The following is a 14,575-nucleotide window of genomic DNA, read 5'->3' as shown; positions in this document are numbered from 1 at the left end:
AGCTTTATGCCAGGGATCTGAGGGTGGAGCCTCCTTGTGACGATTGGCAGCTTCCGGCAATGCTACATATCCAAGAAGCAGCAGTAGATTTCTTTTGCTGTAGGTGGGGATGCAGGGATGATTGACATCCTTAAACACACTTGCTTACAACATGGCAAAGTTAGACTTGCATCGGATGTGTGGGAGTCATATCAGCAGTGGAAGGTACGTCAGCAGCAATCTGCCTACGGGAGCATCATTCTGAATCTCCCACGTTAGAAGGTGTGGTCAGAAAGCAACAGGGAAGGAGAGAAACTGCAGGATTACTAGGTATTTCCTAGTAAAATTGAGTATAGCAGCATAAGAAGGAACATGTACATACACTTTAATTTCAGAAAACCTCTTAGAAGTACTTGTTCAGTCAAATAAACATCAGTTAAGGAACTTAAATAGCTAAAATACATTTGTTCTGTACTTAGTGGAGCAATTGCAACATTAATTTCAGAAAAACTCTTAAAAGCACTTATATAGTCAAGTACACATCCGGTGTGCAAGAAAAATCAGCATTCTGTTACAACAAGCCTGACCCTTGGCAATCATTTACAACAAATAATAATAATGTGTATAGTTGTTGTTACTTTTATACCTATAATACAGTTTGCATATTATAGTTTATGCTAAACAGGCAACAACAAACATTACAAGTGAACTGCTGTCAGAATTGGAAATAGATTCAGAGGACAAATGAGTGCGTGGCTTTTTCCTTTAGCTGGAAATGTAGGCTGAGTTCAGTGAAGGGCTACAAAATTAATTAGAGGGATTGAAGGCCTGAGTTATGAAGACCGCATTAAAAATTTAAACTTATTCACCTTTGAAAAGAGATGATTAAGAGGGAACCTTATTGCAGTCTTATTGTAGTCTTCCAAATCATCTTTGGGGACCACAATATTCAGAACAAACTGTTTAATCCGAAAACTGTATTGAGAACACGGGGACACAACAGGAGAGAAAGTTGTGAAATTGTGGAACTCCCTTCCAAAGGCAGTGGTAACCAATGATAGCTTTGATAAATTCAAGAAACTTCTTGATGAGTTTCTTGTCTCACTACTCACTTCATATACAAAAATATGGGCAGTGTTAGAGCCATACAAATATAGACACACAATAACATACACCCATACACACACGTTATACTTGAAATAATTGTGGGCTGGGCACTGCCATGGGGGACATTTAACAAAAATGAGTGGGTTCTTTTAATGCAAATCCAAAGGCGAGATGGAAAAAAACACTAGTCCTTTCAATAACATGCTTCAAAGATGCATTATAGCTGTTGGTGGTGTTACGGAACAGTATGGTTTCCATGGACAGCATCAGTGACATCGTTTTCTGGCTTCAAATATTTTCAATGGGGTCTATTCACAAAGCTACAGAAGGATCTAGCCATAGATTATACTGTAGCTTATATCTAGCCGTAGTATACTAAGAACCCGGCGGAGCTGATGTAAAAACACAGTTTTTACACAGTCTCAGTGTGTAATGACACATGGGCATCCCTGGTTACCAGGTGACCAGGGATGCCCATGTGTCATTACGATGAGAGCTTAGGAGAGCCGGCAGTGATATGAAAGCCGACTCCGCTAAGCTCTCATCTCAATAACAGAACAGCATCTGCTGGTTACTAGGCTCTGACAAGCTCTAATTCTAACAACAGCACGTCCTGGCCAATAGAAAACAGTTGGGTGGAGCTAGCTGTCACTGCTAGCTCCGCCCAATCGTTTTCTATTGTTGTTTTTTCTACCTTTTTAACTGTTTTTCTATTCTGCTTGGTATCACCAGAGGACGAGCAATATAGCCGAGCTGAATGCCGCTCAGGGGCATTCGGCTATTCACTCACTGCTGTTCGGCATTCATGAGAATAGGCCGAACAGCAGTGAGTAGCCTGCCGGAGGTTCGGCTCAGCCAATCCAGATGTTGGATCGGCTGAGTCGAACTCCTTCTGCACTGCGGGCCGGCCGAACATGCTGAGCATGTTTGGCCGACCCGAAGCCACCCGATGTACGGTTGATTTCAGCCAATATACGGCTGAAATCAGCCGTACAAGCCTGAAGTGAATACCTGAACAGTGTTCAGCTCACTTCACTTCGGGTCAGTTGTTCACTCGGCTGCCTACGGCAGCTTTCTGCATAGACCCCAATGTGTTATTTCTTTCACTTTTACATTCATCTTAATCTAAATGCACCAGCCGAACCTCAATATGATTTATTTCAACTTTTAAAAAATGCTTTTTTAGGTAGTTTTTGCTGCAACACATGATTTCTTTAATCAAGTGGTACTAGGTCCGATTGACTGGTTGAAGTAGCAGCAACAACAGATCTAAAAGCTATAGGACAGTTTACTCTTAAAAACAAAATAAAGCTATAGGCCTCTGCTTTGTGCCAATTGGTCAGTGGCAAATAATTTAATAATTTTGTTTGTGAGCTCCTTTTCTGCAGCACCACACTGTATTGTTTTAGTTTAAACCCTTCACGACAAGTGATGTATACACTGAGTGGCCAGATTATTATGACCACCTGACGTTTGTAGACAAATTAGCTATAATTAGCTATCATTTTACGCTGAAGTTGCTAGAGGGCCAGACCATTATAAATAGGGAAGCAGGTTGTTTAACACGACAGTAGAAGTGATTTTTTTCTGAAGATATGGGTAAACAACGCGATTTAACAGCCTTTGAACGTGGGATGATTGTTGGCGCTCGGAGCCATGGAGCGAGTATCAGCAAAACAGCAGAATTCGTTAAATGTTCAAGAGCAGCTGTTGTTAAAGTATTTAAAGAATGGACTGTCAGCTGAAAATCTGGGTCTGAACGTGCGAATTGTGGCCGTCAGCGACAAGTCAATGGTAGGGCAGAACGGAGAGTGGCAAGACTGGTACAAGACAACAGAAGGGCAACAGTGCAGTGTCAGATTCCTCGCATCACCTTTCAACATCTCGTGGAGTCACGAGGCGGCCCAACGAAGTCATCTCGTGGAGTCATCTCGTGGCCCAACAAAGTACTGACGGGGTGGTCATAATAATCTGGCCACTCAGTGTATAGTAGGTCACTGGCAGCAGGCTCGTTAAAACAGACTCCCGGCTGTTTAAATTTGTAGGGCCAGTGGCCAGCTTTAAAATAGAAGTGATTCTAGTGACTCAGCTCCAAAAATTTTTTTTAAGTCCCCCGCCTTTGCGAGCACGCACATCTTCGCCTAAACATGTGTCGGGTGCGGCTACGTATGAAAATTATGATGGCGCTACACATGTTGGGTATCGCTGCGCACGATAGAGTGGGAGCAATAATTCTCATGTCAATATTTATGCGTATTTCTAAACTGATGACCTTATAGTGGCTTTTAAAGCATCATCTATGGACTTTTTGGGGTACTGAATTTTAGTCGCCGTTTCACAGATGCACAACATTTTTAACCTGGGCATGTTGGGTATCTATTTATTGTAACCTCATATTTTATATTTTATAAATATATAAGATATATAGTTTATATTTTGGGGCACTAAATTTAACTTAAGTGCATTTTTCACTACATGTTTGGGTTTGATAATAAGTTGAGCTAATATTGTGCAACATAAAAATTCTACAGGGTCTTGGCTTTCAGAAAATATATAATGTTTGTGGGTTTTAAGTAATTTGCAGGCCTAAAAAGTGGATTATATCATGGGTGCAAAAAAATGAAAACAAAAAAAAGGCCTCAGTCATTAAGGGGTTAATAAAATGTCAGAACAGAATGCACAAAAACAGTTCAGAACTGCAACCCCACATTTCGCAAACCCCCTCCATTTCCTGTATACCCAATTATTACCAAAAAATGATAACTATGGACTTCATGTAGTGGTTTGGTAGAAATAGGTATGTGTCAGGACAGTACGTAAGCAGCAAATAGAAAGAAACATGGCAGGTTTTATGCTGCAATAAAATTGAGAATATTTATATAACCACCACAAATATTGTTAAGTGACTGGACAGTATGTAAACAGTTTGGTTACGCTGCAATATAAGAGAGAGAGAGAGAGAGAGAGAGAGAGAGAGAGAGAGAGAGATATCTAGGGGAATTTTCCTGGCTTGAGGCCAGAATGACAGGTTCCCAGCTGCAATTTCACTCTTTCTCCAGAGGTGGAAAGGCCACACTTTCCAAAATGAGGACTTTCTATTAAATTTTTTTTTTTAAAAGGCAAGGCTAAAAAGAGAGGTAGAGACGCTGCCAAATGGAGGCAGTAGGTACAGAGTAGGTACAGAGCAGTGGCTTCTTCTTCTAACCCTCAATTCTTCCTTTACCCTCCTCCTCTTCCCCCTCCTTCTTCCTCTTGTCCTCCCCATCCCCTTCCTCCTTCTCTTTGCCCTTCTCCACCACCTCCTCTTACGTGACTATAAAGAGACAGAATCTGCCCCTGTATCAAACATGGTGAAAACAGCCCCTTCCTCTAATTTGTGGCCTGGGTGGTTCCACGTTAACATAATCATAGACTGATTTCAATTTCCCTTCAGTCCTCTTTGTTGTGTTTCTGTTCCTGTTCTCCAGGGACAAGAGAGAAAGGGCATGTGGCAGCACAAAGTAAGAATACAAACCTATGGCATAGATGTCCCGCCCTTTCACAGAGTGAAGTTTTGAAACTCAAAGCAACACTCACCAAAAACAAAATGTCCCTAAACTGCCCACATGCCAACCCCCTGTATGACAGTTTGGTAATTCAACTGCTACCATAGAAGCTAGCAAAAACAGGCCTCTAGTTCATAGCTTGAGCAGTCACACTTTAAAATTTTCCACCCATCATAACTATTTTGTTGTTTTGTTTTTTTTTGTTAAAAAAAATGAAAAGTATAAAACATGGACATCTGTAAATAGTGATTCATTCTTAAATTTTTTATTCTTTGTAAGGCTGTCTCTAACCTGGTGAAGCAAATATAGCCAGGGACTGCAAGGCTGCAAATAGAAAATAGACTACTGAGTGTCAAGGATGTATCACTGGCTGGAGATGGACCAATGTGTGCTATAATTACTAGCCTGTAAGACAATCATGTGCCGAGCTAGCTTGGCACATGATTGTTTTACATCTTTTAGATATTTTTATTTATCTTGAGTGCCTAGTAGCTCTTATTTGTATTTATTTACTGGTGCTGATCACTTATTGTTTTGTAAGTACTAGCCTGCCTTGCGAAACATGTCATATCAGAGAGGGTCTTCAGAGGGGAAATATGAGACTGAAAAGCTAACATTTGGTACAAACTTGGATTACAGAGGACACACACATTGGGGATGTTACAGGTAAAATATAATAATATAATTATTTTAAATACCTTTAACTAATGAAGACCAAAATACTTATCCCTGTTATTCTCAATGTTGCTGCTGCCAACATTTCACCCTCCTGGCAACTTTCCTCCTTTTTCTCCTTCCCTTTGTCAAAAAAATAAATCGATGCTGACTCTTCGATGGGCGAAACTCTTCGCCCACCGACCCATCCACATCCGACGCACTGCCACTGCAGAATGAAAGATTGGCATATGCCGGCCAAATGTAAACAGATCATAACCGTTTGCTATCTGTTTACATTTTGATGGCATCTTTCAAAACGCTATCGCAAGTACTGGCAAAATGAAAACAAATGGGCGGAGTCGGCAGTGACATCATGTCTGGCTCCGCCTATTTGTTGTCATATAATGACAGCCCACTGTCCTTAGGTCATTTCATTTTGCCACACTTGCAATAGCGAATTCACCGCTAGCTCCGCCTAGTCGTTTACATTTTGTAATTTGTCATCTGTCAAACTTTCATTCTATGGTGGCATTTCATCAGGTGCAGACGGGTCGGCGGGGTCGAGTTTTTAAAAATTTTTGCTGAGTTGGTGTTGGTGTGGACAACGCTGGACGTCATGACTGACCTTTGGATTACGTCGGTGTCAATTTTTGGGTTTTTTAATTTTTTATTAAAGGGCTGTTTTTTTCAATTAAAGTATTTTTTCTTAAAGTGCGGGCTCTTTATTTACTTTTTACTTTTACCATTCAGGGTCAGGAATGTGGTGGAAGAGGCCCTTATCCTCAATGGCATGGGGACAAGGTGCTTTTCCTGGGGGACCCCTGGAAAGTCACCCTCCCAATGCCGAGGGCATGTGGCCTGGTATGGTGCACGGAGGGGCGCTTGCTCGTCCCTCCTTTCCTGCCCTGCCAGGCCTGTGCTTGGATTAAGGGACTGGTTGGGAATTTTAGGGGTGTTTTTTTGCCCCATTTTGTGGGGGTGGAGTTCCGCCTTTAAATTCCTACCAGACTTAAAGGGCCTGGTATGACTTTTGGGGGGAACCCAATGCACTTTTTTTATTTTTAACCCAGTTCCTCCTAACTTTTTCTACCAGACCTAAAGGTCTGGTATGCATCAGGAGGGGGACCGCACATTTTTTTCTTATTTGTTTACATATGCAGGGAGAACGGTCTGGTTCGGCACACTGTTCTCCCTGATTTGGCTGTGTGTTCAGCTCAGCCGAGCCGAACCATATGCGTTCAGCTCAGCTAAGCTATTTAGCTGCCTTTGGCTGCTGTACGGGCTATTGTGAATAACACGTACAGCAGCGCTTCGGTTCGGCCGAAGTGAGCCGAAGGATTAGCCTAAGCTACGGCTATATCCTTCGGGTCTTTAGTGAATAACCCCCATAATGATACCAGCCCGATTCTGGGTTAGTGAAGTAATCATTTTAGACAATATAGGCAAAATCCATGTGAGTTCAAGGATATCATCTTAAATCTTTAATTTATGTAGGTGACAAAATAAGTAAAACATGGCCACACAATTATCAGATATGTTTGATGATTTGGTTCTATTTATGCTTTTAAGATTTGTAATATTTTAATTCAAAATTACCTGATAAACAGTACTCTGTTTTGGAATATAGAAGAGCCATTTAATCTTGTGCATGTCTCATTGCTCAAGTATTGTCAATGTGCCTTGCCTATTCATATATGATGATCTGTTACAAGCCAATTTGGAACAAAAATATGAAAGCGCACCGCTGTGATATGATCGGATCTATCACTCGATAGCTGTGTGGGGGCTGGTGTGCATAAACTCTTCAAAAAAACGGGAGAGGAGCCCCGTATGGCATATTGATCAAAACACAGTATGTAGAAGAGTGCAACTACCTCAATAACTAAAATAAAATGAGTGGATAGACAATTGCTGTGCAGCCTGCTATAACTGGCTGAATAATTGGGATAAAATGTGTGACTTACAATTAGGATGTCATCCGTCGGCAAACGGAGTCCCTGCAATCACGTAGTGGTAACGATGCTGATCTGTATGCTACTGGTCTGGAGTGTCCTGGTTATCCCCGGGGTGTCCCCAGAAACCGCGTCATCGGCTGGCCAGGCCGAGCGACGGCCTCTGGAGCAGAAAAGGGAACCTTGCCCGACAGTAAAAACCTGCACTTAAGAGTGTATATCGGTGCGGTGTGTGGCGCGAATACTGGGGGGTCAGGCACACTGTCTCCGTCGGTGCTCGTGAGTCCAGGGGAGATGTACTATGGGATGAGACTTCACCCCTGTGGGTTGAAATAGCGGCTGCGCGTTTCGAGGATAACCCTCTTTATCAAGCTTTAGAGCAAGTCTGCCGCGGGAAAAGGAATAACTTTTAAAGTTGACAGGGGGGAGGAGTCAAGTCCGAAAAAATGCCATGATAGGCTAAGCCGCCGGGAGGCGGACTCACAGTCACGGGGGCACTCAGCGGTGGATTCATACAGAGCTTTCACGCTCCGGACTGATTATCATTTTGGGACCAGTGTATATTTATTATTTTTAGTTGTATAGGCATATGGGAAATCATGTTTAAAAGACTGGTTTCTCTACACTTCTAATTGAAACATGCATATAAATGAAAAAACTTGTATTCTTATACGTATATGAACAAACTGTTTTAATATTAAATAAAAGAGTTAAAATGTCACATTTATTTTCAGAATAGATAAAAAATTAATAAAAAGTTTTTTGTTTTTCTGGTATATATTAGGGATGCACCAGTACCATTTACTGTACTCACAGTACCATTGCCCATGTACTCACAGATACAATTGCTGATACATTTTTGTTTAGTGTCATGTGACAGTTTTTCTAAAACAATACAGACAAATAATTTCTGGACAGGGCTGCAACTTCTGCAACCCTGGTAGTTCTCCTGAAAATGGCAAGTGTCAGCACTGGTATCTGAACATCCCTAGTAAAAACAGCTTTTGCTGCAACATTCACCTTTAAACCAGATTTCCCTGGCACTACATTTTTCTGCCAGTAGATGTCAGTATGATGACCAGGATTATTCAACCCACTTCCTTGGGGTCAGGTCGTTCTGGTCACACCCCACCCTGTAACTGGACTGTGAAGGAGAAGCAGCATAGCAATAGCCCTCTCATCCTATTAGCATGTTTCTTGTCAGGACATAAACTGATTGGCTCCTTGAGTAGCATATGAGAACTGCTTCTTCTCATATGCTAGCCCTGCTCTATAGGTACTGCAAGAGGCTGATACCAGGTCATATTCAGGTACTTACAATGCTTGCATTTACACATATATTTAATGATGTATCAATGATCACAAAGCTACATTAATTTGTGTTTTTTTTTATCTGGCTAGAGTTCAGCTTTAACATTAAAAGAAAGACTTGTGTAGCAGTTATTATATACTGTAAATTATATCATTTTTAACAAAAGTGGAGTGAGCCTTTAAGTGTGAACATTATCATCATGGAGATTTAAAACTCGCAAACTGTGAGCCTCTTCTGGTTACACGCCTTGTCATTCCATGTTCCATCTGTGTACATTTCAACACAATTTTCCTTTCCTTTCCCGCTTGGTTCATTTTTTCTCCAGTGGGTGTAGTTTAAATGATTTCCATCATTATAATGGTATTCATCCAAATAATGGAATTCTCCAGTAGCTGGCCCCTCCAGTATTCCCAGGTATGCATATCTGTTAAATTCCTTGAGAATTGTTAAGAGTGCATTGTTTTCTTCTTCATACATGGGAGTAGCAATGCTTCCATGGACATCCTTACAGGTGGTTTTGGAAGCTTCAAAGTCTACCTCTTTTCCATTGGTAGCTAGTATTTTATTATTAACTTGTTGTATTTTTCCTTGCAGTAGGAGAACTGAAATATTAAAAACATGGTATTTAAAAAGAATATCCCGGGTAACGGAATGTAAAGTCTGCATTTTACAACATGTTAATAATTATTTATAAAATATTTCATTTAATTAGAAATATTCTATGTACAAAAAAAATTCATGTGTAGTTAATTCTGATCACATGACCCAAATGTCAGTTATACTGTTAAATGGAGAAAAGAGAATTTGTCTAATAATAATATCTACACATTTTTCGTTTAAATACATGTATTACCAGACTTTGCATGAAAGTGTGTCTGCAGCATATTTGGGGGAGTTTTACCAGACTTTGCATGAAAGTGTGTCTATAGCATATTTGGGGGAGTTTTACCAGACTTTGCATGAAAGCATGTCTATAGCATATTTGGGGGAGTTTATAAAATAATTTTAGAGGAATTTTCTTTTCATATGATCGGATGATTGACGTGAACATTCACACAATTTATTGTGTGAAGATTCTCAACTCCTTTAATAAATCAGTCTCCCTGCTGGGGAGATTATCCCTGCCCTTGTCACTAGGACGGAAAGTGACACAGAATGCTAAATTAGTTCACAAAAACAGTAGGTGAGGGGAATCCTTCCAATTGAAACACCTGATTTATAGGTGAGGGGAAACTTTCCAGTAGAAACAATTGATTTAGGTGACAACTGTCTAAGAGGGATTTTTTTAACTCATTTTGGAAATACTTCTTTTCACCTCTAGCTGTGTCTTGGGGGCAGAAAATAAAGGTACTTTTTCTCAAAAGGCCTCAGACCGCAAAAAACAGAAAACACTTTAAGGGTTTTATTCATTTCTTAGTCTGTGCAAAGCTCTTTTTTTGGCTTTTGCCAGTATATTTCTCAATTATTTTCTGAAGCAGCCTTACTGTATGTGAATGTGCATGTTTTAAAGCACTCTGTTCCACCATCCTAGCTGGAAAAACACAAACCAGGCACCAAAAATCCAGCATGTAGGACTCCAACACTCCTTAACACAAAGCTTTTCATGTAAACAGGGAAGGAGCCAAAATCCATGATTCACACTACATGCAGCATAACTATTGCTTCTTTCTTTTGTTTTTAAAATATGTAATTGTGATTAATACCTCCTTCCAGTTTGGTGATGCGATTGTTTATGTTTTCTAACTGAGAAAGCACTTCTGGATCCAGTGATGCAGGAATTCCTGTCAATGATATTAACATTACCATATATCATGGATAAAACTGTATACACAATACATATCATTGTCATTCTACATACTGTTATACTGTTGAAAAAATCTTTGTCATCACATGTACTTGTATGTAGAATTTATCTCAGTACATCAACTTAAGAGTAAGGCAGGACAGGAATGCCAAATTTCCCATTTGGATGCAGCCGCTGTCACCCGTTCAAGTTAATGACTGGGTGACAGTGGCTCCATCTGTAAGCAGAAGTCCACATGTAATCATATGTCATAGGATTACATGAGGTATGAAATAGATCACTGTCCCTGGACTGTTCCTGGACTGTCCTTGTCCCTATTGTACATCCAGGGACAGTGATCTATTCCACATTTAATAATCCTATCAAATACAACTACATGCAGACTGTCTCCTACAGATTCAGCCACTGTAACCCGATTATTACCTTGAGCGGATACGAAGGCCACATCTAAACGGAGGATATGGGATTTGGAACCGTAGGTTCATGCAACAGGAATCCCAAATCACATAGGGGTCTATTCACTAAGCTGCCGTAGGCAGCCGAGTGAACGACCGACATGAAGCAAAGTGAGCCGAACGCTGTTCGGCTATTCACTTCAGGCTGGTACGGCTGATTTCAGCCGTATATCGGCTGAAATCAGCCGTGCATTGGGTGGCTTTTCGCGTGCTCAGCATGTTAGGCCTACCCGAAGTGCAGAAGGAGTTAAACTAAGCCGAACCGAACTAAGCTAAGCCGAACCGAACTAAGCTAAGCCGAACCTCCGGCAGGCTACTCGCTGCTGTTCGGTCTATTCTTATAGATGCCGAACAGCAGTGAGGGAATAGCCGCATGCCGCTTAGCTCGGCTATGTCAGATCAAAAAAAGCAGTGTTTCTCTCCTGGGCGGCCGGGAGCGGGAGACTCCCGGAGCGCCGGGAGAGTTGTCTGGAGATCAGTGTCCCTGGTTAGTTGGTAACCAGGGATGCTGATCTCCCTGCAAGTGGCAGGAGCCAGCCGTAAGATCACAGCTGGCTCCATCCAGCTGTCAGAAGTATGCTGTCGACTGGCCAATGGCCGGCTGCCCAGCCAGCTTCGGCTTTCACCTCGCTCGGCTGACTTTGGGAGCTGTACGGGCTATAGTGAATAGCCCTTACAGCAGCCCTTCGGTTCTACTGAACTGAAGGGGTCCTGGGGCCGAAGCTAGCTGAAAGATCAGCCGAAGCTACGGCTAGATTCTTCGGCTCCTTCGTGAATAGACCCCATAGTGTGAATGTAGCCTAACTCCACCACTTACAAAAGACAGTTTGCTGCTTCATAAGCAACTTCCTATGCATGGGTTGCCTTACACAGTACACAGAGCCTAATATACTTTGACCTCTTGTTTATCTCTGATATGGATGTTTTAATGTTAGAATTAATTTTTTGCCCTTTATTTTTATCCCTTAGACCACATCAGCTATAAAAAAAATATAAAATGAAAGTTTGTTACAACTCCAGGCAAACAGCTAAATACACGAATCAAAGCATATGTGAGAGATCTGTTTTATCTGCCAAAGGAGTTCTGATATTTACACAGTACAACACTGTCTGGCAGGGCAGGAGACCTGATTTTTCTCTGATGCAGTTAAATAACACTTACAAGTCTTGTCCCTCCCTCAGCCTGTGATTGGGCAGTGAAAGATGTAGAGACTGATTAGCTCATCTCTCTGCTTTCTCTTCCTATCATCATCTTCCTTGTGAGCACTAGAGGAAAACTGGGCAGCTTCTCCCTCTTCCATGTTCTGTATAGAAACCACAAGAGGCTGATACCAGGTCAAATACATTGCTGGCATTTAAAAAAAATAGATTTAGGGATGCATTGATAAATAAAGAGTTGTATTAATTTGCTTATTTTATGTCTGCCTGGAATTAGGCTTTAATAGTCAAAGCATTTTCATGTTTTATATACAGTATATGTTTAAAAATATTTAAACGATGTGAAAATATTTGTGATTAAAGAAGACAAAATCTAACTTTTCAAGGAAATGGTGGATTATGTTAGTTGGGCTGAATGATTAAACTCAAAGGGGGTGATTTACTAACCTAAACACACGCACGCACCAGGTGCGTGTGATTTTCACACAGCAAAACGTATTTATCAACCAAAAAGTCTCTAAAAGCATATTTCCACTAATGCCATATATGGAAAAATCATGCACATGATGCATATATAATGCTGCTTCACAGTTTAGACAAAAATGGTTAGCTCGTGCATTTACATTCCTGCATTCATCAACGCAAGCAACACAACATAGAGCTAATTTAAACAACATAACCTTGCAATTCATGCTTGGCTTTGCACAACACACCTGCTGGGTGTGTACACACTACAAAGGTGTTTAGATTCCACCCATAGATCATGCTGGGAGGGAACACACTACAGAGGTGTATACATGTTCGTGGTGTGTTTATAAGGTTAGTAAATCAACCCCAAAGATTCATACTCAGGACTTGCTTACACATGTACTTAAATTGTTTGTAGTTGGTGGTAACTAGGTCAAACTCACCACCTCATTATATTGTACAAGGTTTGCTAGCAGGAAATAGAAAGGGCCGCTGGGCTTTGGCCTTGTCTTATTTTTCTTCTCATTCATAGCTGTTTTTTCAGTGACAGTTATTGATTTAGCTGACCAATGAGTATTCAACAACAGGAAAAATAATGTTTACTGCTTGCAGTTATTTACCTGGAAGGCCAATTTCTCCTTTTTCTCCCTTTATTCCTTGTACACCAGTTGGTCCCATTGGCCCTGGAAGACCATCTCTTCCTGGTGGTCCTTGATTTCCTCCTGGAGGACCCATTGGCCCTGAAATGTAAAATATAAGTTTAGATATAGAGACTGTATTTTGGAGAATCCTGTAACTAAAATAAGCCGTCTCTCTTTCTATTTAGAATATTTGCCTAAAGATGAGGTGGTTGTAATAGTTTTCTATTTTCAGGCCTTTTCTCCTTATTTGCATCTGGTAATCGTGCAAATAATGCCTGGTCCTGGGTGGCTACCTTTACTCCTCCAGTATATCCCTTAAAGGAGCAATGGTTGCACTAAGCCTGGACTTTAAATATACATTCAACATCCTGTCCTGCACTATCGCTCAAAATCAGTGTAGTAAGGTGCATGGCCAATGGTGGCACCGTATCAATCTAAGGCAGAACTAGCCAGCACTCCTTAGACACTATGGGGGAATTTATCAAAAATGGAGCAGACACAATCTGGAGCAGTTGCCAACAGTAACCAATCAGCTTCTCTCTTCAGTTTGTTCAGTTTAGCGTTGAAAATGAAAGCTAAAAGCTGATTGGTTGCTATGGGCCACTGCTCCTTACTCCATCTGCCCCAGTTTTGATAAATTCCCCTCTGTGAGGTGTTAACTAACGGTGTTAACAGCATACTGTATATTTGCAGCAAATCTATGTGGAAGCCAGACTGCCCCACCAAGGCCCCTCTGTATAGTGTGATCCCTAATCTAACAAAGCAGGTATGCCAGAAGGTAACCAATTCATCCTTAAACACTCCACATCCAGAGCATTTTTTTAATTTTTGCACACACATATTAAAATCTGAATTTTTGGCTAGAAAACTGATTAAAACTAGCAAACAGTTAAATTTTCTGAAAGCAGAGGCCCTATAGAATAAAAAAATTCTAACTGCAATTTTTTAATATTACACAATATTTGTGCAAATGTTCATTAAATTAATTTTTTTAAAAGAAAAAATACACTAAAATGAATTTTAGTTCTCACAAACAAAATACAACCTATTTTTTTTAATAGCGTTGTGTTGTGTAAAGAGATACCAAACATGTCAAACCATAAAACCACACTCTGGGCAAAATGATTATTTACACACCACACATTATCATTATAAAGTAAAAATTGTTACCATGCAGCAAGATATCCCCTGCGCACAACGCCCCTCTTCACTATCCTCCATTCTTAACATGTCTTTACTTTTATTAAAGAATACAAGACATTCTGTGACTGGAGCAGAGTAGGGGGCAGGGATGTGACATCTCTCCTCTTGCAATCACAGAATGTTTTGTATTCTTTAAAAAATACAAGACATGACATTTGCTTAATGGAGGATAGTGAAGAACGGCAAGTAATGTGACTTGAGTGCTGTACAGCTCTTAATGTGCCTGTGTTCCGGGTAAGTGCGATTGCACTGTGGGCGGGGGGCATGGCTGCGGTGCCATTGACTTCAATGCAC

The 14,575-nt window shown here is 40.8% G+C and overlaps 1 protein-coding gene across 1 annotated transcript; it reads right to left on the bottom strand.

Moving 5' to 3' along the window:
- Positions 1 to 8,759: 8,759 nt before the first annotated feature.
- On the bottom strand, positions 8,760 to 12,967 carry LOC108786597 (pulmonary surfactant-associated protein A-like). The gene is made up of 4 exons (XM_018555919.1): positions 12,881 to 12,967; positions 12,025 to 12,115; positions 10,256 to 10,333; positions 8,760 to 9,154 (listed from the first exon to the last, which is right to left on the bottom strand). The coding sequence occupies exons 1-4, from the start codon at positions 12,965 to 12,967 to the stop codon at positions 8,760 to 8,762; spliced, it is 651 nt and encodes a 216-aa protein (XP_018411421.1).
- Between the last annotated feature and the right edge of the window lie 1,608 nt (positions 12,968 to 14,575).

Source organism: Nanorana parkeri, unplaced genomic scaffold, assembly GCF_000935625.1.
Source record: "Nanorana parkeri isolate BGI_ZX_2015 unplaced genomic scaffold, ASM93562v1 scaffold218, whole genome shotgun sequence".
Lineage (NCBI taxonomy): Eukaryota > Metazoa > Chordata > Amphibia > Anura > Dicroglossidae > Nanorana > Nanorana parkeri.
This window is presented reverse-complemented; position numbering and strand designations above follow the sequence as displayed.